The following is a 26,746-nucleotide window of genomic DNA, read 5'->3' on the forward strand; positions in this document are numbered from 1 at the left end:
AAAAAAAAAAAAAAAAAAAGTTGCTTGGTTTTGTGCAGCTCTGTAGATTCTGTCAATGGGCACCTGCTCTGTCATCGTCTTAAAATAATATTGAAAGTAGTAATAGAATATGAAAGTGTGATAGAATTCAAAGTTTCTAGAATATAAAATGTATTATTATTATTAAAGACGCGTTGGTCTTGCGCAGGCGCGCGTCTGTTTGAGAAGGGGGCGGTGCTTCTCCCAGCCCCGCCCCCTCAAGAGCGCCCTCCGCTCACACGCACTGTTGTTAGCCTAGCCGCTAGCCCTGAGTGGTGGCCGCTTGCCCCGCGTAGAAGCCGCCAGCCCCGCGTAGAAGCCGCCACCTCCGCTTAGTAGCCGCCAGCCCTGCGTGGTGTCCGTTACGCGTCTTGGTGTTTTTAACATTATCGCCCGCTCCACGCACACGAAGCCGGGGCGATGGCCCAGCAGTTCGTCGAGACCAAGATCAGGGGCGACAAGGTGGTCGTGTTCCTGAAGCCGACGTGCTCCTTCTGCATCATGGCCAGGGACGTGTTGTCCAAATACAAGTTCAAACCGGGACACCTGGAGTGCATCGACATCAGCGGCCGCAGCGACATGGGCAGCATGCAGGACTACTTCCTGGAGATCACCGGGGCCCGCACGGTGAGGCGCGGGGAGGGCACCGGGCTACCCCGGCATTTTGCTTCTGGGTGCCGGGTGGGGTTGTTCTTTGGGTCCGATAGGCGAACCGACAACCTCCAAGTTGTTTTAATGTTTCCTTCCAGTTAGAAAAATGGAATAAAATGTGCTGTGAAAACATCCCATCATCACACAGCGATTGAATCAAACATATTATATATTATAAGACAATTAACTTGTCTTCTATTCTAACATGGGAAGAGTGGGCAGGGACGTTCTTTGTTTATGAAGAGATGCCCCCTTTATAACAAATATATTGGAAACATTCCAATCCAAGGGCTTATTGTATCACTATTGTTGACTTATTTCTTTAAACACTTATTTCATCCACAGTAGGATTGAATTTTCCTTGAAAAGAGGGCCCTGGCCAAGAAAAGCAGCACACAACATAAAAGCAAACTGTTGAAAATAATGTTATGCTGGTCCACGGTGATGCTCGGATGAAACAAATGATTATAGCTGTAAATACTGACACGCGTAATAAAATAATAATTGTATTGGAATGTGCAACCGGTTCGGCGGGGATCGGTTTTTGGGGCCTACAGGTGCCGAGGGTGTTCATTGGTGAGGACTGCGTGGGAGGAGGCAGTGACTTGGCAGAGCTGGATCAGAGTGGACAACTGGAGGGCATGCTCCAGTCCATTGGAGCGCTGCAGTGACCCGCCCCAGGTAGACACACACACACACACACACACACGCACGTTCATTAGGGATGCACCGATGTTCAAAAAATAACAATTTGGCTGATGCCGATGTTTTCCGAGTTCTCCTGAACACTGCATCCCTTACAGTTTTCTGAGTTCCCATGAAGGCAGCATAACTTCCCGCTCGGAGCGCTGCAGAGAGCCGTGTCTCTCGCAGGTGGCGTCGTTCTCTCTGGCGAATTTAAAAAATATACTTTGGCACAATTCCACAGGTCCCCAATATACTTTGGCGGCCATTAATATTCCTGGGATTCAGCCACATACTGAGGAAAATGAAATAGTCTTGAACACCAAAGAAAAGGAACGAGATCCAAAAATTTCTTTGATTTATTGCAGACAAATCACACACTCGTACACACACACACACGCATGCTCAGTCCGAGTGCAGACCTTCAGTCATGTTCTGAAAGTCTTTATTCAGGGACAGGCTTTATTTAGGAACGTTCCCTCTCAAAGTCTTTATCGAGGGCCAGATGCCATAGTAACCACACTGTGCACAGCCGTGGGGAGCTACAGTTATGCTGAAGTGTCGGCTGGAAATGCAGCGCTTGATTCCTCTGTTTCACAGCCCCCTTTCAGCTGCCACACAAGGGTTGGTTTTTCTTTGTTTTTGTTTTTTCGTTTATGAGGAGATGGAGGCCAATATGCCAACACAGTCTGAGAGAGTCTCTTGAGCATCACACACAAATAGTGAGAGGATTACTATCCTACTACGGCACCAGTGCTCATCCAAATGGGAGGAGTAGTAGTAGTAGTAGTAGTAGTAGTAGTAGTAGTAGTAGTAGTAGAAGAAGAACTACTTGGCCTACTTGGCTCCAGGTAGGGTAGTCCATCATGGCTAAAAGTTCAGCATTCAAATTTGTTATTCCACAGATATCTTAAAACAGGGATTTGCCAAAATAGTCTACTAGTGAAACGGTCTTTTGTAAGATTACTGCACTGGATTTACCTCACACCAACATTTACGATGTAAATTTCCCTGTTGTAGATTAATAAAGGTTTATCTTATACTTATACTATAAAGTAACAAACTAAAAACCAAACAAACTACAATGCACCGAAAACCATAAATGGGTGAAAAGCTTTTCAGTAGTATTGTTTCTTATATGTATCATTTAGACATGGCATGTTTTTTTTGTCCTCCAAATTTATATGGCCTATTTACGTTTGTCAAAATGTGCAGTTTTATTGTAATTTTTTATGTTACAATGTTAGACTATGTTAAAATTTGACTTTGCATTTAGTCCACCCACTACCTAGTAGAGCATTAACAAACAAACTTTGGCCCATCTGTAATCTAGATATTGTGATACAGCTTTGCTGCAGTAACCATATACACCAGCTGATAAAGATGCAGTTACAGTGGCTTCAGAAAGTATGCAGGCCCCTTCACCTTCCACACGTGTGTTGTAGATGTCATTATAAATGGATAAAATTGCCATTTAATGCCATTTAACCGATAATGAACATTTTTGCAAATTAAAAAAATCAAAAACGAAAATCGCATTTACATAAGTATTCAGAGCCTTTGCTGATGTCTTGAACTGATTGCAGTCCATCTGTGGCAAATTTAATTGATTGGACAATGTTTAGAAAGGCCCACCTGCGTATATAAGGTCCCACAATTCACACTGCATGTCAGGACAAAAAACAAGCCACAGAAAGTCCAAGGAACTTTCTGTAGACCTCCGCGATAAAATTGTGGCGAGGCGTAGATCAGGGCAATGTTATAAAACCGTTTCTAAAGCTTTCAATAATTGTGAGGAAGACGACGTTTGGAAACACCGGCCCTCTACCTGGAGTCGGCCATCCTGCCAAACTGAGTAATCGGGCAAGAAAAGTCTTAGTCAGGGAGTTGACCAAGAACCTGACGGTCACTCTAAGAGAGCTTCGGAAGTCCTGCAGAGATGGGACAACCTGCCGGAAGGACAACCATCTAAGCAGCACTCCCATCAATCAGGCCTTTATGCGAGAGTGGCTCGACAGAAGCCACTCTTGAGTAGAAGGCGTATGACAGGCCTTGGTATGGCCTGTCATACCAGGCCCAGGCCAGGTATGACGCTTGGCAAACTCCAAACAGCATATAAAGGACTCAGAGCATGAGGAAAAAGATTCTCTGGTCTGATGAGACATAAATTGAACTCTTTGGGGGAAAACTCCAAGCACTATGTCTGTCAAACACCAGGCACTGCTCATCACCTGGCTACTTCCACCCCTATGGTGAAACATGGTGGTGGCAACAACATGTTATGGGTGTGCTTCTCAGCGGCAGGGATAGGGAGACTGGTCAGAATTGAGGGAAGGATGAATGCAGCCAAATACAAAGAGGTCCTTGAAGAAAACCCGCTCCAGAGCGCGAGCGACCTCAGACAGGGGCGCTGGTTCACCACTCAGCACGACAATGACCCAGAGCATACAGCCAAGACAGCGCTGGAGTGGCTACGGGACTCGACAGTCTCTCGACTGTTCTTGAGTTGCCCGGCCACAGCCCAGAGTTAAACCCCATAGGACAGCTGTAGGGAGACCTGAATAAATGGGCTGAATACTTACGTAAACGGTATGATTTTTAATACATTTGCAAAAATTTCTAAAAACATGTTTTCACTTTGTCATTATGGGGTATTGAGTGAAGATAGATAGTAAAAAATGGCAATTTTATCCATTTAAAAGTGCATTTATAACACAATGAAGTGTGCAAAAAGTGAAGGGGTCTGAATACTGAACCCACTGTAAGCAACAAAATTGAACGACAGTCCCATGTTCATACTCCAGTATGCGACCATGGTAGTCTTTTCATGATCAATCATATTATGGTGTTCAATTTACCTATTGAAATCTTGCCTATTTCTTTTTCAAACAGATCTTATGTACATAGCAGTTAGAGAATAGAAGACTGTAAAATGAAGAGGGACCCCATTGACTCTACACCAAAAATAAAATGACCACAGAAACATACAGCGATCAGCTACAACATTAAAACCACCTTCCTAATATTATGTAGCTCCCTCTTGTGCCACCAAAACATCTGTCTTGTGGAGGCATGGACTCCACAAGACCTTTGAAGGTGTCCTGTGCTATCCGGCACCAAGACGTTAGCAGCAGATCCTTTAAGTCCTGGAAGTTGTGAGGTGGAGCCCCCATAGATCAGGCTTGTTGTTCCAGCACATCCCACAGATGCTCCATCGGATTGAGATCTGGGGATTTGGAGGCCAAGTCAACACCTTGAACTCTTTGTCATGTCCATCAAACCATTCCTGAACATTTTTAGCAGTGTGTCAGGGCGTATTATCCTGCTGAAAGAGGCCACTGCCATCAGGAGGGGTGTACTTGGTCTGCAACAATGTTTTGGTCAGTGGTACGTGTCTAAGTAACATCCATATCATGCCAGGAGCCAAGGTTTCCCAGCAGAACATTGTCCACATTGTTCACAGGTCGTCCTTCCTTGGACCACTTTTGGTAGGTAGTAACCACTGCATACCAGGAACACCCCATAAGACCTGTGGTTTGGAGATGCTCTAACCCAGTCGTCCAGCATCACAATGTGCTCCTTGTCAAAGTGGCTCAGATCCTTACCACACCCATTTTCCCTGCTTTCAACACATCAACTTTAAGAACTGACTGTTGACTTGCTGCCTGATGTATCCCACCTCTTGACAGGTGTCATTGGAACCAGAGGATCAATGTTATACACTTCACCTGTCAATGGTTTTAATGTTGTGGCTGATCGGTGTACATTTCCATGATGAATAAAATATATAAAAGTCCAGATCCATTAAATCAAAAGTGTGTGTCTGTCTTAGGACTCTCTTATTTGAACTCACCATTTCAGCAAACATGATAAAGAAAATGAAAAAAAAAATGTTTTATATATATTTGAAGTACCTTCTTGTAATTAAATAGAATTATGCATATTTTAAGTAAAGGTTTCAAGTGAAAGCCATTCCCTGAATGGCCTGAAAGGGAAATGGAACCCACATGACCAATGTATATAGATCCATAAGGTAGTTCATCACATCTTGGCAAGTATCGGTTTATATTTTATACATGGAGGATATTAATAAAAGTCATTCATTTAATGTTCCCCTCTTTAGACTTAATAGTATATTTGTCAAATTGCAGATAAAAACTGCTGTGCTAGTGGAGGCATTGGCGTAGCTTCCAGCAGCTCTGGTTGCTCTGCCTTCATCGATGTGACTGCCGTGGTGAGTCACTGATGGAGCCGCAGCGTATTCATGGGACTCCAGAATTAATTTCCACGCAGGGGAACAAGTACCGCTACATGTGCGCCACTCTTGTGTTTTCAAGATCTGACAGGAAACAGGCGTCCATGGTTTGATTAGAGAGACTGTTTGAGTCTGTACACATCGGTTTCTGCCTTGTTTGCGATACATCAGACGTAGACATCCCGGGGTGTTAAGTATGCAGTATGACCGTCCAGCACGGTTTCCTTTTAATGCAGTCCAGACGTGTCCAGAAAAAAAAGGTCTCTTGGACGCCAAAATGTCCCGGTCTGTTAATTTTTTTTTTTTTTGGCAAATATGTACATCCACTTGTTTGAAGGAAGTCAAATCACTGCTTCTAATGGAGACGGTTGAAATCCACCAGTGTTGTCTATGTGAATGTACACTGAAGTCCACGATGGAAAAACACTGAGCTCTAAGATAAATTCCCCTGGCCGGACCCCAGACAGTCCTCGTAAATGCACCTTAAAATACGTCCGTGATGGAAGAGTACTTTGGTCCAGGATGCACAAGCTTTCCAATGCATTGGTCTTGAGGCAGAAAAGTGGTGCCTTATGGCCCCCACCCCTTGTTGGCTGGGCCCTCCGTGACCTGCCATCTTGCCACGTTTGTCTCCGCGCGGCCGTCCTCCTCCGGGGACCAAAAGGAGATCCAGCACGAGTCTGCAGAAGCCATTATAACTCCCGTTTCTTCCTTTCTTCCTCGCTCCCCTTTCCCAAAACCCCCGTGTTTTCCAGCCTCACACCGAGTGCTCCCAAACCCCACCCGCCCCACCCCACCCAACCCTCCTCCCACCAGTTTCACAGGGCGCGGCGTCCGGCGGGGGTCACATGACTATGCAGCGGGACTTGCGTAGTTTGCGTCTCCGCTGCTGGTACTCGCTGAGCTCCTGCAGGTAGCCCCTGGACGGCCAGCGCAGCCTCTCCACCTGCTCCCGCTCCTCCTCTGGACCGCGCACACAGACACATTAACAAGCCAGAACGTTAGCATTAGCACTTCTACCGCTAACCAGCTTTAGAGAAGGCATCCTGCTCATTAAGGATAATTATTGCACTAATATTCACCGAAGGCGCACATGCACCATATCGCCCTTTCTTTTTTTTTTTTTTTTTATTGTTGTCAATGTTTATGACGAGCCCGGCGCTGCTTTGTTTACACTAACGAGAGCCCGACGGCTAAGGAATTTTGTCTGTTTTTGCTTAGTCTCTTAATTTACTTGTGCCTTTCAAGACCGTCCATTTGATGCTTAACAAGTTTCTTCTGTATGACTCATGATGACAATAAAACTTTGCTACTGCTAATGCCCAGAGTGCTTATTGATCGCTGAACCGGCCTGTCGTTACTGATATCTTTAACTGCTTTCTGACATGCCAGGCAAAGGTAACAGGGTCATTAAAGAGATAGTGTATGTGCGTAACAAGATTTGACAACATGGGAGGGGCCGCCAGGCTGCGGTGCAGTGTTTGACTAATGAGCATCGCACGAACGCGGAGGCCAAACTCTTCTTCAGCTAAGATTTATTGATTGATTAACCTGCTGAAGACCAGGTAAGTACTGCAGCTGCATACATTTAATCTTTTTGTTGACCTGTCGCAAAACACACTAAAGTGCTCTGTGGAGGAGTTATTTCTCTTACTTCTTTCAGTTATCGAAATGTATGGTTTGTCACAGCTGATACATGCGTTTTTCCAGCACATTTCTACGACAAAAGCAGCATTTGTCATATCAGAGAGTTTACCCGATGCATATTCCACTCAAAGCCAATACACCAGAGTTATTTTTAGAGTCTGTATTTAACCCACTAGAAATATGAAACTAGCAGTCATTTCAAAATCAATGGGAGGTTTTTTTGTTTTTTTTTTTTAACTCAAAGCCAGTCTATTTCTGGAGGTCTTGGGAGTGGAGGAAGGATTTGAGAGCTTGCGCACTGACCCGAGAGTTCCAGGAAGTCCGGTTTGTGACTGAAGATCAAGTAGTTGTTGGCGATGAAGTGGAGGAGCCAGATGTAAAGCTGCTCTGCGTTGTGACACTGCAGGGAAATAAGTCATGACGAACAATAGTGACTCATTCTCAACATAATATGGTCAGTAAACCAGACAAGCCTCGTGCAGCAGCTGGATGTAGAAACTGGTCACATAAAAATAAGCAGAGAGTACATTTATCCAAACGGGAAGTTCCTCCCCTAAAGCCGTCTCAATTTTCTTAATCTCAAAGATCGTCGCCCCCCAAGACACACACACACACACATATACACTCACACTGACCTTTGCTCTGCGGAGCAGTCGGATCACACTGATGCCCGTTGACGCCAGCTCTCTACTGGGCATGCTCTGCAGGTAGGCGCACACGCACACCTCACACAGGTGCTGAAGCCGCTTCACCTGGTACATCTCCGCACAGACCAGCACCGCCATGGCCTGCAACACACTGGCTGGACATGCACACGCACACACACACACACGCACACACACGCAGCACTGTGAAGAACAGAGACGGACCAGGAAAAATCTGGACCTGATCTGAGCTGGCTTTGTGCTCGGGATGACTAACGCAACGCTGCGGCTCTTGCATCACGTGTCGTATTTCAGAGACACATCGTCAATCATTTCGAAGCAGCGTCAAACAAATAAAATCACTCTCCAGCCACATTTCTGTTGCCGCCCTCGGCTTCTCCCTATTCAGAACGCTGGCGGCAGTGATCATCCACGTGACTGTGGTCTGAATTCAGCGTTAGTCAGAGCCGGGCTTGTGCATTCCACCGCATGGTGCACGTTGATCCAAACGCAGGTCCTCCTGCGTCGCTCCGGCACGGACTCGACGCCAGCGGCTTTTTTTGTTTGGTTGCTTCTGGAGGAGTAACCTTGCGGTGACCTTGAGTGCTGAGCCGTTGCGTAACGGCAGAGCTGCCGCAGCCTCCGTGGCTTTGCGGTGGCTTTTTTGTTTTCCATTCTCCAAATAGAGCTATTTCCGGTAGTCTGTCTGCATTTTGCAGCAGGCAAAGACTCGGCACAACGGCTCCCGTCGTGGGGTTCGCCTCGTATGCTTTGTACGTTTTGAACCCCCGATTGGCTGGAAATGAAACGGACCCCTTTTCAGCTTTAACAACGATATTTACTGTGTCCTCACAAAGTATGGAAGTATTTTGGATATGGTAGCGCTACAGGTCATTTCCTTGATGGATGGGTATCATCCATCGTAATAGATGGCAACAGCCCCGTTCTCTAGGAAAACCGGCACATCTGTGGCGGCGGCGCTGCTAAATGTGAGCGAAAGCGGTGATGCTCTGGGTGGATTTAGTCATTACTAAATCTAATTTAATTTGAGCTGAGTGCTTTTCTCCAGGCGTCTCCCGAGACAGGAATTTGGCAGGACATCTCAATCACGCAGATGGTTAATAAGGACTTGTCATCTGTTCTTTTCTTACAGGGGGCCTTAAGACCGCTTTGAGGTTGGCTGTCATTTTTATGGTACAGGAACCAAGAGTGCTCCTCGCGGCGACGGGGATTTGTCGTTACCTCAAAGAAATGTATTTGGTCAGCGTGCGCTCTAATTGGGCTTTCATCCTCTGAAAATCATCCATGCATTCATTCGTTATCTTCAGCCACTGCTCGAGGACACAGTGGGCTGGAGCCCAAGTGGGTTTACTGTGGTTTGGCAGGAAGACCTACAGTAATTACAGTAATCCCGAGGAAGAGAACTTGAGCCGCTATATTCAGCCGGGTCATTTCTGAGTTCATTCTGTCATTCACTCATGCCTTGCTGGCGCAGTTGGTCGGGTTGTGCAGTGAACCCACCAGGACAGCAGGTGTCAGTGTAGAGGTATTCCAAGAAGGACAGGAAGGTGTCTGAGGAGACTCCGTGGATGGGCACCACTCGGCTCCGTGCCTCCGCATACTTTCCGCTAAACATGGCCGCCATGACGTCGCAGCGCGCCACCAGCACAGCCCGGTGCGCCGGCAACACGCTCCCTGGAACCCAAAAAAAAGGCGAGGTAATGGCAGAGAGGAGCGGCGTTACAAAGCAACGCCTGCACAACGACCTGTGTGCTGTTTAATGGACATCCCCAGGGCCAGGTTATGTTTAAACCCTCTGATTGGACGCTGAAGCCCAGAGGTAGATCTTGCTCATATGTACAGATAACGACAACGTTTGAACCAAGACCTTTTGGCCGAGACCAGGGGTTTCCAACCTTTTTATTATCAGGGACTGGACCCGTACCGCACAGCCTGTTCAAGGTGGGGATGTTGCGCCTTTATTCCGCCTCGTTGTTCTGTGTAAAAAGCCCAATTCATTTCATTTTTTTATTGTTAAAAAAAAAAAAAAAAGCTCCATTTGGGGCCAAAATTAACCTTCATACCAATTAGGGCTGCAGATATTCCTCTATTATCACATTCCAATATGTATGCTTTATTATTTTTAATATTGGAATATATTCAAATTTTTATCTTTAAATTTAGAACGGGGGGTGCTTTCTGCAGCAGCTTCACACTTTTGCCTCCTTTACAGAGAAGTTCCCACGTGGAGAAACAATCCAAAAAACTTCTAATACCGATTGGATCCTGGAGCACGGAGTCTGTTCCCGCATGAGATCACTGTTAAGGATACGGTACGGTGCGCTCGGTTGCCGGTGCTGCCGGTGGCTGAAAACAATTAGAAATAATTTAGAAATTTAAAATAGTATTTATTCAATCGGTGTGATTCTCCTCAACCTTATGTTATACGTCGCACTAGAAGCCGACGCTGTTGTTTTACACCTCACGCCCCCATGATCACGGCATTATGCCGCAAATCCGGCATCCATCTAAAATCACACACGGGGGTGAAGTCATGCCGCCTTTGTTTGGTTCGGTGTAAAAGAGCAAAGCCGTGTCGGAAACGGATCTTCTCTGCGGCAATATTGTGGAATCTCTGTATAAAAGTGGCTTGAGTGTCTCCCCGTTACGCAGGGAGGAAGATAAATACATAAAATACATATAAAATAACAGAGTAGAAGGGTCAGGCAAAAAGAAGTATGCTTGTGTTTCGCGTATAAACCTGGAATTCGGCCCCCAATTTCGGATCCGGCGAGCAGAGTGACGCGCAGCGACCCCGCGTGGGGGCACCCCCACCCGCACCACGGCCACCCACCACTGTTGAGCAGCGTATACAGCGCGGGGGGGGGATAAATAGATCGATAAACAGATATTATATAAATACATATACAACAAAAACGGATTTCTTTTCGATGCCTGTTTGCGATTTGAGATCACTCTGATGGGGCTTGGCAAAAAATTAAATAAAAAGCGCCAGCTAACCAGGGCAGCCCCGCCCTCCTTCTCACGGCCCGGGGAGAAGATGCCCTGCGGCCTGACACCGGTCCGCGGCCCGGTGGTTGGGAACCCCGGGCCTAGACCGCGAGGCAGTCCTGACTCTTGGCAAAATGTGCAGCAATTTAAACATTTATTAGCAACATGAAAACCTGATTTCCTATTTATAAGACTTCATGTTCAATGTGGTTGTTTTAATAAACAAACATCCTGAATGCGTTTAATATTTGTGTGTGTGTCGGTGCGTGATGCATGAGCCCAAACTTGCCTTGCACCATGAATATGACATCGGAGTAGAGAGGCGAGTTGAAGAGGTTGACAAGGGTCTGAGGGCCGAGCTGAGCCGCCCGGGCGCTGGGCGTGTCCCTGAGGCCCTGCAAGCAGCCGTTCACACAGGGAGGAGGGGGTTACGGAGGCAGGCCGACAGAAAGGTCCATCCATCCCATGACACGTACATAAGGAGGGGGTCAGTCAGGTGCTTGAAAAAACAATTGCCATTCGGCGCGTTCACCCCACCTCCCCCTGTTGAATACTAATAGCCTGTCTGCCGGTCTCGCTCCGCTCTCGCCAAATCCACTTTCGCCGCATTGCCAAGAGAGCCGCTATGGATCTGGCTAATACAGAGCGCGGCGCCGGGGCCAGGCGGCCGGTCAAACGACCCACGCAAAGAATGCATTATGCAAGATCCATACCGAGGCGCCGCGCAGCATTTGACAGCGAGCCGATGCGAACGCGCGCGGCATCGAGCCATAATTCCGGCTGAACCGCCGAATCCCGTCCGAAACACCGGATCCCTCCTTTGTCGACTGAAGCACAAAGACGTCCACGCCCGAGCACGACGCCGGTGGTTGAGCATCGCCAAGAACGTTGAATAATATCCTCGGCGCTCGCAGTAGAATAACATTCCAATAATGGAACCATTGTCTAGGATTCAAACCAACTCATGTGAAGGTCAGATCAGTCACGGGCATCCGGCTGCATCCTGGGGGCGTAGTGCAACTGCGCCCCCCCGCCCTGGAGGAGCTCCTCAATGCTCCCCCAGGTAGCGGACCCAGCTCCACACCGAAGAGCTCCACCCAGAGGAGCTCCACCCAGAGGAGCTCCACCCAGAGGAGATCCAGGGTTGTCGTATGCGGCCGCGTCACTCTCAGGATCTCTCCTCAAACGTCCGAAAGTAGGATCCCCACCGTGCCCCATCCCAACACACCCCGCCCCACGCTCCGAAATAGGGATGCAGATCTATCATCCAGTTAAATCTTCAAAGGAAACACGTATTCTTTCTGTTCTCATAAGCAAGAGGTGATTAGTGACGACTATTATGTAATAATTATATTAATTACAACCTCGTTATTACAGCTTTGTTTATTGGCCCTTGATAATTATGAGATTAGTTTTTTGGGGGATGGATTTAATCAACAAAACATGTGATTACATCCTAAAAAATGAGGCTCTGTGTAATTAGATTGTTGGGCTCTATCCTGCCAACTAGAGGGGGTTGGCACATTCCTTTATTTAGTATAATCTTTTTTTATTTTAATTAGTGTAATATAGAGGAAGATGTGAATATTTCACAGTTTTGGCACGTCAACTTTAATGAAGGGGTTAAAGGTTAAAGGTGAAAGGTTGATCTTTTTATTTGTGGGCCGAGTAAGAGTTAAATACATTTGAGTCGTTTAGTCTTGCGTTGGGGTTCACAACGGAGGATCTACGTCACTTTGTTTCGTGGTCGGGGTGAATGGGTTCAGACTACAAATTCTAATCCCCCACGGAGTCCCATAATAATCCCATAATAATCCCAGGACCTTAACGCCGTGACACCTGGTGCCAGAAAACGCTCCGGCCTCTCGTTTCGGGACCTCACCTTTTCCCTTCCCACAAAGGAGCGTATGCGGTCCATGAGCTGGGCCACGGCCAGGGTGCTCTTCAGCTTCTCCTCCAGCGCCTCCTGCAGGTGCTCCCACTCCCACGCTCCTGCACCACAGCCACAAACACACCCCGGGTTCTGTACACCAACAGTGATCATCCAGAGCGCCCTTCCCTCCAAAAACAAACATCACTCCACTTCCAGACGATGGGATGTGCTGAGAGTACAGCGATGCATCTAACAGGCCGACGTCCTTCCCCACACACACACACACACACGCACACACACGCACACAACTTAAACGTGATGACTTGTTTTTTTTAGCTTTGTTTCAATGTTTTTTTAGCTTGAGCCGATCTCTTCTTGAGCTTTGATTTGTGTATTCACCAGAACGCAGCAATCTTTGAAACAAAAAAAAAAAAAAAAAAAAAAAAAAACAAAGGACATGAGAAGGAATTTTTCATGTTTGTTCGTTTCTCTGGCGCATCAAACGTTTGTAATAACTCAGTATCGGATATAATCGCGTGTTTTAGTTCAGAGGAAGATCGCCTCGGTTCAGTTCCCGAAAAAACCCGAGGGCAACGCGGTCGGTAAATAACCTTGAAGGGATGAAAGCAACATGTCTGAGAACTAATCCACCCAAACGAAGACAAACATTTAAAGCTATTTGGCTTTTGTTATCGCCAGGACATTTTTTTTTTTTGGAGGGGTGAGAGACAACATCTGGGCTACATTATTCATTTCAACGGGCGCGCTCCTTTAAATAACCCAGCGCACAGAGCCCCGGGGCCCGGCGGGGGTGGAGTCTTCGGCGTCATCTGAGCGCGGCGCGTCGAGGGAGGGAAGGGGGTGGAGCTGGAGAGCAGAGCGGAGATTCAGCTCATTACCAGTTCAAAATGGCAGCGTTTGGGCCGATAGAGGGATGACTTGGACGCGTGGCTGTGGGTGATGACACGGCACGGCGCTGCCTCCTCATCTGCTGCGATGAGAGATCAGCTCCATCGGCTGCGGTGAGCTCTCCGCTCGCCAATGCAGGGACGGAAATTGGAAAAACTGGATTGGAGGCTGAGAGCACAGGTGGAAGGGAAAAAAAAAAACGCAATCCCGTCCAATGCAATGCAATGGATGGATGGAGTGTTTAGATAAAAAAAAGATGAAGCCTGTATCCTTGTCAAATACTTAGATTCAACTAATTGTTATTGCACAGGGTACAAGTACTGAGGCAACAAAATTAATTTCTCTGCATTTCACATCCTAGTAACTGACGTATCTTTGAGCAGTGGCTGCATGTAACGGTTATGTGTCTTGCTCAAGGACACATCAGCACGCTACCAAGTGGATTAAACCGGCAATCTTCCGATGACTAGACAACCCGCTCTACCTCCTGATCCACTGCCCCCTGATAATAATCTGGGAATAAGTCAAAGATTTTCTCACAATTGCCCTCATGCTGCGCAAAAAGACGAATGTGCTAAATAAGCACAACATGAAGACACGTAAAATGAGTGTCTCAAACTCAAACTTCCTGCTGACCGGGGCTAAAAAAATTCCCTCTTAAAGAGTTCATCGTAAAAAAATTATTGTTACATTCCATTTCACTCTTTCGTATTCTGAAAACATCCGCTGGGCCGCGGTGAATTGTCTGGCGGGCGGGATGTGGCCCCCGGGCCGGCGGTTGGAGAACCTGCTCTAAATAGCACCGCCTTGGCACAGTGAATGATCCGGCAGCGCTGCAATACCAAACACAGTCGCACCGTGTTAGCGTCACCCACAAGCCACAGACTCAGGGAATGTCCACAAACAGTCCAGAGGCAAACACCTCCACCATAGGTGGAGAGGCAAACACCTCCACCATAGGTGGAGAGGCAAACACCTCCATCGTAACAGGGTGCGTTCAGGAAGACGTCTGGGCGGTGAGCCGGGTTACACAGAGCTGTCTCACAGCATGTGTGACCTTTCACCCCGCTTACACCTTTCCCCGTAGGATCTCAATGGCAAATGAAAGAAAGCAGACCTCTGTGCCAGCGAGGGGTTTTTGCGCTTAGTTCAGGATGTTTGACCTACAAAGTTGAACCCGATCGGCCCAGAACAGGAAGGTTCCTCTGAAACGAAACGGAGCAGGGCTGGCTCATAACTTGGCAAACATCTGACTCGATGTGTTCCTGTTGACCGCATGCAGCCAGGGCAGTGAAACGCGCGGCAAGCAGAGCCCCCCGCGACCACAAGCTGCGCCGACCCACGAGCGGTGGAGTCCAAGCGTGGACGGAACCTTCCGTCTGTTTTGTAGAAGAGCACAGAAAGATTTCCTTTTTCTAGGGAGGAAACAGGGTTTGAATCACAACTGCACTGCAATAACCGCACGCACGCGCACACACACACACACACACACACACACACACACACACACACACACACACACACACACACACACACACACACACACACACACACACACACACACACACACACACACACACACCGCAGCGTTAAACACAAACCCCTGTTCAAGGTTACAGGAGTCATTCTTCACACGGCGCTGAACACGGTTTCCTCAGTGTTTTACGTAGACGTGGCATCCGTAGTCGGCGCGGAGTGTATACTGTCTTCAGTCTGCGTGCGCGCACACACACACACACACACACACACACAAATATAAACACACACACATTGGGTTCAGTGACACGTGCAGCACTCACATCCCTCGCCAGCCGCTTTCTTATTCTCACGTTATCGCACAGAAACACGAAAAGTGTCTCTGAAATTCTCTCTCTCTCTCTCTCTCTCTCTCTCTCTCTCTCTCTCTCTCTCTCTCTCTCTCTCTCTCTCTCTCTCTCTCTCTCTCTCTCTCTCTCTCTCTCTCTCTCTCTCTCTCTCTCTCTCTCTCTCTCTCTCTCTCTCTCTCTCTCTCATTCACACGGAAACTGAAACACGAACCCTGTAATCGTATTCCTTCCTTTAGAGCAACATTCTAATTTGTGTGGACGTTTGGATGAACACACAAACACACAGTGTGATCTTAGGCCCCATTGAAAGTTGTGTGTGTGTGTGTGTGTGTGTGTGTGTGTGTGTGTGTGTGTGTGTGTGTGTGTGTGTGTGTGTGTGTGTGTGTGTGTGTGTGTCAGTCTGTGCACGTTGCTCACATGCATTCCGAAAGGCGGGCGGCCGTGACTCAGATGTCACCACGCCGCACATCGCCGCCGGAACCGTGTGTGAAACGTGTGTGTGTGTGTGTGTGTGTGTGTGTGTGTGTCCTGTACAAAAGGGCTGGCAAGCACGAGCTCCACTACCCAGCGCGCATCACTGCACCGCTCTGCAATCTCATGTAACTTAAGAAGAGGTAAAAAAATCATGTGGGAAGATCTTGAAATAAGTCAAATACCTCATAGAATGATTTTAAAATGTTTTTGTTTTTCTTTCCATTTTCATAGAAGTTGTTACGTTACAACTCACGTCGGACCATTCCCGACACCTGATTGGACAGAAACTCTCCCAGTTTAATCCTTGGTACAAGCATTTAGTAATATTGTTGAAGGAGCCCTGGTTCATTGTAAAAAGAAAGAGTTTCCTGCCTAGTAACCACGTCTAATGGGATTATAAATGGAATTATGGATATTTTACATCCGGGAAATCTTGGCGCCCAACATAACGCCACCTACTATAAAACTATATGATGACAGTGGACAAATAGGCCACGTCCCCCTTAAGAATCTTTACAATGTGAGCTTGTATACAGCCTGCTGTATAGTGTGCTATTATAAGTGTTTTTGACTGTATATTAAATAACTATTGAAAATGTAATTAAAAAACTTAATATGATATATAAATAAAAAAATATTTGTTCAACATTACATTTACTATAAAAGCAAAAGAGTCAAATAGAAAAAATCAAATCCATGCAGCAAGCCTCACTCCCGAACCTAAAGGTTCTGATCCAGTGCATTTTAAACTGTGTGCATGAGCTCAGCAGAGCTGCAGGGATCCATGTGACGTAAGTTAAAGATGATCAAAGTTGGCAAAACGACGTCACTGAAATGCCGGTGTCAGCGACTGAACCGGTTCTCCCCGTTCCCCCCGTGCTCCTGCAACAACGAGCTAAAACGTCGTCACAAAAGCAGCAAATGAATCGATCACATATTGATCCTTTCAGACGCTGCAGAACCAAACTCCCGTTGCGAGGTCACCGGCCCAGATTTCCCGGACGAATCCTTTCCGCCTCGGAGCTCAGACCATGATTCCGAGGCGGTGATAACAACTAGATGAACGGTTCAAGGCCAAAACATTTCCGTCGCCAACAACAGCGTCATAAAACACGTCCCCGACTCTTCAATCATTTACAAAAACAGGTTTAGATCCAATTTTGACACCACACACACAACACAAAAGACAAAGACGTCCTCCAGCCTCACCTCTGTAGAGGAACATGAGCGTCTCCCAGAGGCACAGGCACAGCAGGGGGTCCTTCACCACCAGGCGCGAGAGGCGTCCGGCCGTGTGCCCGTCCGGCCGCGGCACGTCGTCGACGATGCCGCCGTCCCACGTGGAGAGCAGCGAGTGGGGGCCCCCGTCCCGCTCTCGGCACACGCACCTCGACTGGGGTCGCTCCCTGAGAAGCCAGAGGTCAGACTCGTCACCGGGAATCCTTTGGGGGTTAAAACTCAGACGGGGCGCGGCCGACGGAGCCGGATGGCGACCGGGGCTTTTCCTGAGCGCGGCCCCCCTACCTGGCCTTGGGCCCCAGGAGCAGCTGTCGGAAGTACGGGCTGACGGCGCACAGTACGGCCGCGTGCGCCCAGCCCAGCTCCTTCCCGGACTCCCCGGCGTAGAACGCCACGTCGGCAAACTGCACGCCGCGCTCCAGCAGCCACTGCATGTCCTGGGAGAAGCTGGACTCCTCCACCCGGATCGGGGGAAGGCGCGCTGGAATGGATGCAGGGATAGGTGGAGGATAAGGCGAGGAAACGTTTGTGTGTGTGTGTGGGTGTGGGTGTGTGCGTCGGGGGTAGCGCTGGAGCATTTATTTAACAATCGATGCCAAAATGCGGGAAAAGCGTCTCTGCAGTCGGAGGAGAGGGCGGATGGAGAGGGAGAAAAAAGGGGGGAGGTGGATGGAGGAGGGTCTTGTGTCCTTGTCTCTTGTAAATCTCTGTTCACACCTCCGTAGACCTCATCGCCTTTTTATGGACCCTCAAATTTGTTCCGGAACCGCCGCCGTTCATATTCCATTGACAATGCGAGCCGCCCTCCTTCAGTAGGGTGGAGCGGCGCTGGACGAGGGCCAGTCCAGCCCATAAACCTTCTGGTTCCACCCTCCCGACAGATCCGGCAGCTTAGCATATTTGATATTTGGATATCATACTTTATCCACCTTGCTATGACTGCGTTGCCTGTTTTGTGTTGGGTGGATGTTTTACCTCCACCGAACCGCACCAGAAACCACGACTGGAACGTGGTGGACAGGTGCATGTGGAAGTAGACGCACAAGAATTTTGGCGGGGGAAGCGAAAAAAGAGACGCTTCCAGAAATGACCGGCGACGCGCACCTAAGCACGTCACTTGAAAAGCTGATTGCTCCGGTGGACTCAGGGGCCACGGGTGAAAGTGCTTTACCCGAAGGTGTAGCTGTGCAACTGGAGGAATGTAAGGCGGGGAGATAAGAGGCGTGTAAAACCTCCACAGAACCTTTCCCAAATGAGCCAAAGTCAATTTCAGAGCTCATTCACAATTCCTGTGATGAGGGTTATTTTCGACTTAAAGGCACAGTGTGTAGAATTTAAGGAAGGGACTTGGCAGAACTGGAATACAACATTCATGAGTATGTTTTATTTTGTGTTTAATCCCGTGAAAATTAGAATCCTCGCGTTTTTGTGACCTCAGAATGAGCCGTTTTTATCTACATGGGCCTGGGTACGCATCACAGAGGCCGCCATGTTTCTACAGTAGCCCACAACGGACAAACCAAACACGGGCCCGGGGGGGCCTTTTGCGTTTTCTTTCGCGAGTTTAGCGGCCACCGTCTCTCCGTCTCTCTGCCGCCATGTTGCAGCGCCAATTCAGTTGGTTGCGATCTGCAACCTCGCCGCTCGACGCCGCTAAATTATACACGCTGCACCTTTAAAAGGAAAGGTTCGCTACTTCGCAGGTCTTAAAATGTCGGTTCCCATTATTTACAAATGTCCATAGCACAACCTTGCTGAACGCCGTTAAATCTCCTTTTTGAAAAGGGCAAGCTCACGATACAGCCAGACCCAGTACAGACCCTTCAACTCTTTTTGCTACATCCGCACTAACATAAGAGACAAGAAACAGGAAGTTGCGCCGCCTCCTATTCGCGTTCTGCTGTACCCAGAGTTACGCTCTGGATGTGATATTCCTGTTAAAAAGTCAATCAGAAATGCATTATCAAGCACGTTAATGTTTTTGAAAAGGAGATTCAACGCTTTTACAGGTTTGAACATTTGCGCCACTGGACTCCATTCAAGCCGGCGGGAAGCTGCAGCGGTGGCAGGTTTTCTCACTCGTCAACTGCTCAGCGAGGTCGTGCCACGGAGTCGTAAATGATTGGGAAGCAACATTTTTGATAAGGCCCGGGCTGTTTGCTTCTCTCCTTTTTTTTTTTTTGTTGCTGAGCTAAAGACAGCAGCTCCCGAGGCAACGCTTCCAGTTTGGAACACAGCATATTGATCTGGCTTCAGCCGTTCTGTTCGGCTCTTTTCATGACTGTGCGAGCTCAATAAACAATGAAACCCTCACTGCGCTTGTGCCGGCTCAAGTTTCTGCACGCGAAGTCCGTGCCATGACAGCAAAAAAACAATATGTCTTCATCGATTCGCAACATATACACTGTGTATGAAATGAATATTTATTGGATAATCCATAAGAGTACGGACAAGACTGCCTCCCAAAAAAACAAAAAACTGAAGCGAGTGTCAGCAAAAGCAGAGGCCCAGATCCCAGAGTGAAAGGTAGCAGCATAATCCCCTGACCTGGCTGTTCGAGGTGAGGCGGGCGTGGCTCGTTGACTTTATTCACCCGTCTCTTCTCCGGCCTCTCTTTGGCTTTCTGCTTCAGACACTGAATCATGAAGAACTCCAGCTGAAGAAAAAAAGTAAAACAGCAACATCAAATACAGAACATACGTCAGCTGAAGCAGCGGCTTCCACCGCTCTTTGTCTCCGTGCGATGCACCTGGTCCCACATCGCGACTGAATCGCTTGGCTGACGAAAGCTCGGTGCCTTTTGAGGGAAATGAGGTTCTACCTCAGACCAAACCAAGGCAGAAGCGCAATTTATCCATTGACCAAATAATCGGGAAGTCCAAAAAATGAGGAAAACAACATTAAATAAATATAAAAAAAATTTAAAAACTTTCTATCTCTTTTTCTTTCGTGAAAAAACGCCGCTCACCACGCTGCCGAAGTAGCGTCCGACGAACACGTGGTTGAGGGAGGGCAGCTCCAGGTATGTGGCCCCCAGGTCCCGGGACAGCTGCAGGCCCTCGCTGTGAGGAACGCAGCTGCTCCAGTCGGACGCACACAGGGGACACGTGCACGGGGGACCGTCGTCTAAAGCAGGAAGCACACAAATGATTTGAGTCGTCGTTGGAGAGGGCGGCAAAACCCTCAAACCTCCTCGTAGCGAGGGCCCCGAAAACGTGCCATCACCCCGCTGGGGGGCCCCTCCACTCACAGAACCTAAGCTATTGTGAATGTGATTCTACTTATAAATTGCCCTGTATTTTTTTTTTATGGGTACACAGGTTTCATTATTTTTCAAAAAGGTAAAAATAAAACAAAAAACGAGGATCTTAATGATGTAATGTATGGATCTCTACACCAGGGTCGGATAAACAGGGTATTTCCCTGACTTTTTGGGTTGTTTTTTTCAAGGCTGCACCAGATGCAGTTTGAGGTTCACCGCACAGGACGACGAGCCTCGGAGACCACGTCATGTTCGCCACATTTCTTTGCATTTCGAAGACGCCCAATACTTTCAGTCCGTTCAAGGGTGGCTTCCTAATTCCCGCAACTTAAATAACGGACCGTGTCACAGAGAGTTTTTCCTCCTTTCCACCTTTGGGCAAAAGTTCCTGCTCTGCATTAGGTCAGGCTAGGCATAAAATGACGTGGGCGTGGTCACTGGTCCAGGAGGTGCTTTTCCGTCTACGTAGGAGACCTCAATCAATAACTGCAAAATCAAGCAACACATCCCAGGAGTCCCCCAGATAATACAACTAGAATGTAGCGTGATGTCGTCGCTATCAGTTAAATATTTGACGGATATATCTTGTCTTTCCGCCATCGAGGTGCGAACAGAGAGAATATAAGATCAAGAGCTCCCGCACTGTCTGACTAATAGCGTTCAGTTCTAATTGCACGAGTCAGCATTTTAAAGTGACACTGCATTGCGGTCTTAATATGTTTCAGACTCTTATAAAGTGTGCAGTTTGGCTGATACGACAACGCATTTTAATGTGTTAAAGGGAATCTATGATGCCAAACTCACTTTTTTTCAGTGCTTGTGCACGTTCATTTGGGTCTCTGATGGAACTACGAACACACACACACACACACACACACTGTGAAATAAGACAAGACAGTTCATTGTGAGCGTGCTAATTCAGAAGCCGTGTCCTGAAACGAGCCGCACAGGTTTGTGTCTCAGTACTACATAGCACTGAAACACATTAGAATTAGAACCCGCCCTCCGTCTGAGTAGCTCCACCCACGGCTGGAGCGCCACCGGACCCGCGAAGCATGGGAAGTGCTGCGGAGACCAGCACAAATCTTTCAAAAGAATGAGGAAATAATACGAACTCTCCATGACAAAACTGCAAACGAGGAAAATGTATTGTATAAACCGTATAGACCGTAGATGTATTAAATTTTATTTAATTGTATTTATTTTCAGACGTTTGTGTAATTGAATGAAACAACAGAAGCGCCACGCCCACGGTGCTCCAGACACCGTGGAGAAAGTCAGAACAAACTTTTAAATGAGGCCTTGTTGATCTAAAATTGGTGAAGATTCAGCAGCTGGATTGCTTATTTCTCGCCTCAGACTTGTTCAGAGACAGATTTTAGTGGACTGATAAGTTGAAATCAGTGAAAGTTTACATAGAAATACAACCAAATCCGGAGTAAAGCTCAAACCCTGTTGGCTCACAGAACCTTCTGAACCCTCGAATCTTGGCTGCTCATTGACATTTAAAGCTACACACACAGAAACAGCCCGTTTAAAAATACTATGGTTTGAGGCACGTTACAATGACTAGAATGCATAATCTGGGTGGTATTTTCAGCTAAAAAAAAAAATAAAAAATTCAAAAGCTCTGAGCTCAGACCTCAGGACCCGAAGAGGAGCATGATAGGTCTCCAAACACAACCACACGTTAAGATTTGCAGCTGCTGTCTGCTGGGAGAACGGTCCATGCATCTTCACAATTTTCACATCAAATCTCCGTCAACATTGGGAGTTATGATCTAAAAAACATATTTTGCTGTTATGAACAATCACACCCTTTCAAGTTCAAAAAGACCAAATTTCTTGTTAAATGTATGAGAAATTCTAACAGTGGATAGTGAATAGTGCATTCTTGAAATAAGGTGAATTTTAGTTTCAAATGTTTTTGTTTTTTTTTGTTTTTTTTAAAGTGCGTCGATGATCAGTTGCAGCCGTTTTGGCGTTTTGACTGAAAACTGCCCTAGCTCCACCGCAAACCGTTCCACAAACACGTCCTGTGACTGGTGGCAAGACTGGTGTCATGCATCTGTGTTTCCACGCACAGACGCTGTATCTGCGATGATGAGCACTCACGGGGTCGCGTGGAAGCACGTGCCATCAAAGACACACACAGAGAGAGAGAGAGAGAGAGGGAGGGCCTTGGAAAGACGGCACAATGGAAGAGAGCCTGCGAGCGGCAGGAAGAAAGAGGACAAGTCAAGGCGTACGGCGGATAAATTCTACAGAGTAGAAGTAGAAGCTATTCACAGTCTGTGTGTGTGCGTGCGCGTGCGTGTGCCTGTGCGCCTGTGTGTCAGAGCGGCAGCCAAAGACTTTCAGAAGTCTGACGAGCCGTTACTCGGCTTTCTCTTTGGTTCTGACTTGCGGTGCGTTGCCCTTGTAAAGATCCGCCTGCACGCCTCCGTGCGACGCCGCCGCTTTAAATAAAAACTCGTCTCCAGCCCCGCCCTGGCGGGAGCCGCGCGCCTGTGTGAAGTCAGCGAGGCTGCTTGCTTTGCCATCGCCATCTGCAGCAAAACCCAGACGAACCACGACTTGAGACCCTGATGAGTGTAGGGGGGGCGAAAACACAACTTCCCTATTGGTTTTCTATCCGGTGGGGCGGGGGCTCTAGTAATTGGCGTCAGAATATTCTCTATTGATCCAGCGTTTGAGGGGGTGGCTTCGGCCGACTGCCGCGCTGACCCAGCCGGCTGAAGCCACCCCATCCCCAATACTCGATCACTGGGGACGACTCCCGATGATGGAGCGGAGCCTGGCTGTGAGGCCAGGTAGATCCCGCTGAGACCGTGGACACTCGACTTGAGGAGAAAACCCGACCGAGGGGAGAGGGCGGCGTCTCGTATTTCCGCGAACATAAAAGGACAGAAACGCCAAGTTCGCCGCGTCCGGCGGCAGAATCGCTCTCGCTCCGCGCGCAGACCACCAGCAGCTACTGAAACCTCCGCATCGCTGCGGATCCGCGTCAACGTGCGCGCCTTCTCCCGACCCGCATCCGAGCCCACCCCCCACCCCCTCCCCCGCGGCCTGCCGAGCCTCGGGTCCTCTGCCGTGGCGGGGATCGAGTTGAAGGGTTTACAGCGGCAAAAAAACCAAAACAAACAAAAAAAAAATAACCACACACAAACACAAAGGATCTGGTCTAATGCTATGCAATCTCTCCCCATGCGGAAAAAAAATACTAATAAAATTCCCCCGGTAGCCGCACTGTGATCGTCTCGGCTCGAAGCTCTGACAGGTCCTCAAAGCATCTCTGGCAGCAAAGCTAAAAATACATCCTGATACGTGTGATGGGTTTGTTTACAGCGTCCAAATTAAAAAGGGGTCAGTGTTATTTGGAGCCAGAGGCGGGCACACGGAGGCTTTCTTTCAGTCAACACGCAAAGTGTTTTGCAGTATCTGTGTGTGTGTGTGTTGACTTGTGAACCATGTCTCTGTGAGTCTCTCTATCTCCGTGCACGCGGCAGTCTGTTTTCGTATGGGCGGGTGTACGGGGCACGGGTTCAACAGATTCAAAACTTCCAGCGTCCCCAAAAAACATGGACCCGGGGGCCGGTTCCGTTTGCGTCGGTGCGTGTTATACAAAGACACTTTCGGTGCCGCCGCCTGGAGGCGGCCGGGCGGAGATCCTTCACGAGTGCTGTCGTCGCCGTGAGCACAGGATAGAGGACAAAGGACTCATACAGAGATCCCAGCGCCCTGACGCCAGCAGAGGGATGTGATAAAATCACCACGGAGGAGAGGAGCCACATCAAAACTGCACAAGAATAAAAAGGCCTATCGCGGCGATCAAACTGCACAGCCGCCACCACGGAAATGGATCCTACGAGAACAAGGACGCAATGGAGGCCCGATAGCGTCGGGACGGGTTTACAAAAGAGCGTCCACCCTCTGGACACGACAGCCCCCGGAAGGGCAACGCGCTGTGGCCGCCCCTCGAATGAACGACTGGAAATGGAAAGACGCCGCATTTTCTTTCCCCGTTCCAAAACTGAAACCTTGATCATCAGATAGCGATACAGGCGACTTGCAGGACTTAGGTCACCTGTTTTTATCGAGGCACTTTGCTGAGGAGTCAATCTAAAAGCCCCACGCTCAAACAAACAGTTTACCACCTCACAGGAAGGAAAACAAGGCGTTGAAATATCACACAGCGGCATGAGAGCATTTCAGTCCAAGAGATATACATCTTCACGCTGTGTCACACCTCGGCATTTCTGCAATATTTCAGGCCAAGATTTGTTAGAGGATCGGATTATTTGCTGGTAATCGTCCCAGTGCCGACGCCAGGCACCATCTCCTCTGACAGCGGCGAACGATGGTTCTCTCACCGTGCAGCCGCGCTCCCACGGCGACCAGGATGACGGGGACTCCCCAGTGCCTCAGCAGGGGGCGCAGTCTGGGGGCGTAGCCGTTCCTCACCTGCTGGAAGGCCAGCTTGTCGTTTACCGAGTACTTGATGACCAAGATGTCCGCCTGCTCCAGGACGCTCCTCACGCTGGCCCAGTCGCTGTCCAACAAGTCCTGGGGGAGGCGGGGACGGAGTGAAAGTGGCTCTCTGAAGCATCGCCATGAACTCTTAACAACCCCCGGGACGTCGTCCTTGATCTCAAAATGCATAAACCCTTTGAGTGTGTCAGAATTCCATTAATTACACAGTGAAACCCTGAACGCTTAGAGCAATAACAATAAAAACTGATAAGGAGGCGGAGAATTACTTGAGTCTGTCGCTGTCACCACCTTTTGTACGGTTGGACAGCCCTATAATGGGGCGCACAAAGGGCTGCTTCAAAATTAAAACTGTGCTTCATTTCGTACTTCTAGGCAATTAGGGACGCCCGTTCTTGTGCGTGCCCTGAAAGGGAAAACCCAACCCTCGCTAGAATAACATTAACATACGTCTGCGTGGTTGCTGTGATGGAAGCAGCCTCAACGTGTTTTTCGGGGGGGTTTTCGTGAGGACGCTGTACATCCTTTTTGCGCCGTGGGTAATAGAATGAGGAGAGGAAAACAAACGCCGCGTTGGTGACTCTGCCGAATATATCATATCCCACTTTATTTCACCGCATGCATCCCAAACTTGGCCTGCCCTGACCTGGGTCTGTCTCATCTCATCAATCAGACGTGGACTGGAGGGAACGGATTTGCCGTCACCCACACAGATAAAGGAAAATAATCCATAGACAGGTGTTCCAAAAAAAACACCAAAATAGAGACCGGTACAACTTCATGGCAAGCCCACAGCTCCAGGGATGAGAACGACCAGGGCGGCATTTCGGCTTCTCTTACCCAGCTGGGACAGTCCCGCACCACCACGGTGACGTCTCCGAACACCCGCGAGGTGTACTCCATGAAGGCCGGAATGTGCGGGCTGTTCTCCAGGTCCCGGGGTCCCACCACGGCCCCGTGGCCCAGGTAGCTCCACAGCAGGCCTCCCTGCAGCTGGCCCTGCCCCATCACCTCCTCCCCCGGCCCCACTCCTCCTGGGCATTCGCTGCCCAGCGCCACTATGTGAATGGACCTGCAGAGGAGGCACAGACCGGCGAGCCAGACAAAGCCATGATGACGGGAGGGGGGGACTAAGTGGATGGAGTGAATGGGGGTGGACCACAGAGGGCGAGAGAGAGAGAGAGAGTGCGAGAGAGAGACAGAGAGAGAGAGAATGGTATAGCACTGGAGCAGGGGGTGGGAGAGGGGAGAGGTGTTACGTGCCAATTGGTCGTGAAGTCCTGCCTTATTGTTGGTGTGTATCAGGGGGCAGTGCATCACTACTGTGCCACTGAACAGATAACTGTCATGCAGGAGACTGGCCATGTCTGCAACGTCATGGTTGTATTTTTCGATAGACGGATAGATAGACAGCAAGATAGATGGATAGATGGATAGATAGATAGATAGACGATAGATGGATAGATGGATAGATAGACAGCAAGATAGATAGATAGATACATACATACATACATACATAGATAGATAGATAGATATAGATGGATAGATGGATAGAGTTCACAGCAGCACACATCAAAACAATAGGCAATAACAACAAAGTAAATAAAACAAATTGAGAAAAATAAATTATTGGCAATATATTGACAATATGCAATGAATCACTGCATATTGCATTTACTGAAAAACACAAACATTGGCAATGTAAAATAAAAATGTAGTCCAAAAATGAGCAAATAAATAGACGACCATTTTATCTTCATA

At 48.3% G+C, this 26,746-nt stretch overlaps 2 protein-coding genes across 2 annotated transcripts; one reads left to right on the plus strand and one right to left on the minus strand.

The window, feature by feature from the left end:
* The first annotated feature begins 253 nt into the window (after positions 1 to 253).
* Positions 254 to 6,923, plus strand: glrx (glutaredoxin (thioltransferase)). The gene is made up of 3 exons (XM_080000591.1): positions 254 to 645; positions 1,227 to 1,350; positions 6,364 to 6,923. The coding sequence occupies exons 1-2, from the start codon at positions 439 to 441 to the stop codon at positions 1,338 to 1,340; spliced, it is 321 nt and encodes a 106-aa protein (XP_079856717.1). The 5' UTR covers positions 254 to 438; the 3' UTR covers positions 1,341 to 1,350; positions 6,364 to 6,923.
* rhobtb3 (Rho related BTB domain containing 3) lies at positions 6,372 to 26,350 on the minus strand (the record flags this gene model as incomplete). Its single annotated transcript, XM_080001098.1, has 13 exons — positions 6,372 to 6,571; positions 7,559 to 7,655; positions 7,891 to 8,057; positions 9,421 to 9,590; positions 11,197 to 11,306; positions 12,794 to 12,903; positions 17,203 to 17,399; positions 17,518 to 17,713; positions 19,780 to 19,888; positions 20,201 to 20,358; positions 24,868 to 25,060; positions 25,826 to 26,115; positions 26,245 to 26,350. 13 exons carry the CDS (start codon positions 26,348 to 26,350, stop codon positions 6,453 to 6,455), a joined length of 2,022 nt encoding a protein of 673 aa, XP_079857224.1. The 3' UTR covers positions 6,372 to 6,452.
* Between the last annotated feature and the right edge of the window lie 396 nt (positions 26,351 to 26,746).

This window comes from Zeus faber (genome assembly GCF_960531495.2).
Source record: "Zeus faber genome assembly, chromosome: 5".
Taxonomy (NCBI): domain Eukaryota; kingdom Metazoa; phylum Chordata; class Actinopteri; order Zeiformes; family Zeidae; genus Zeus; species Zeus faber.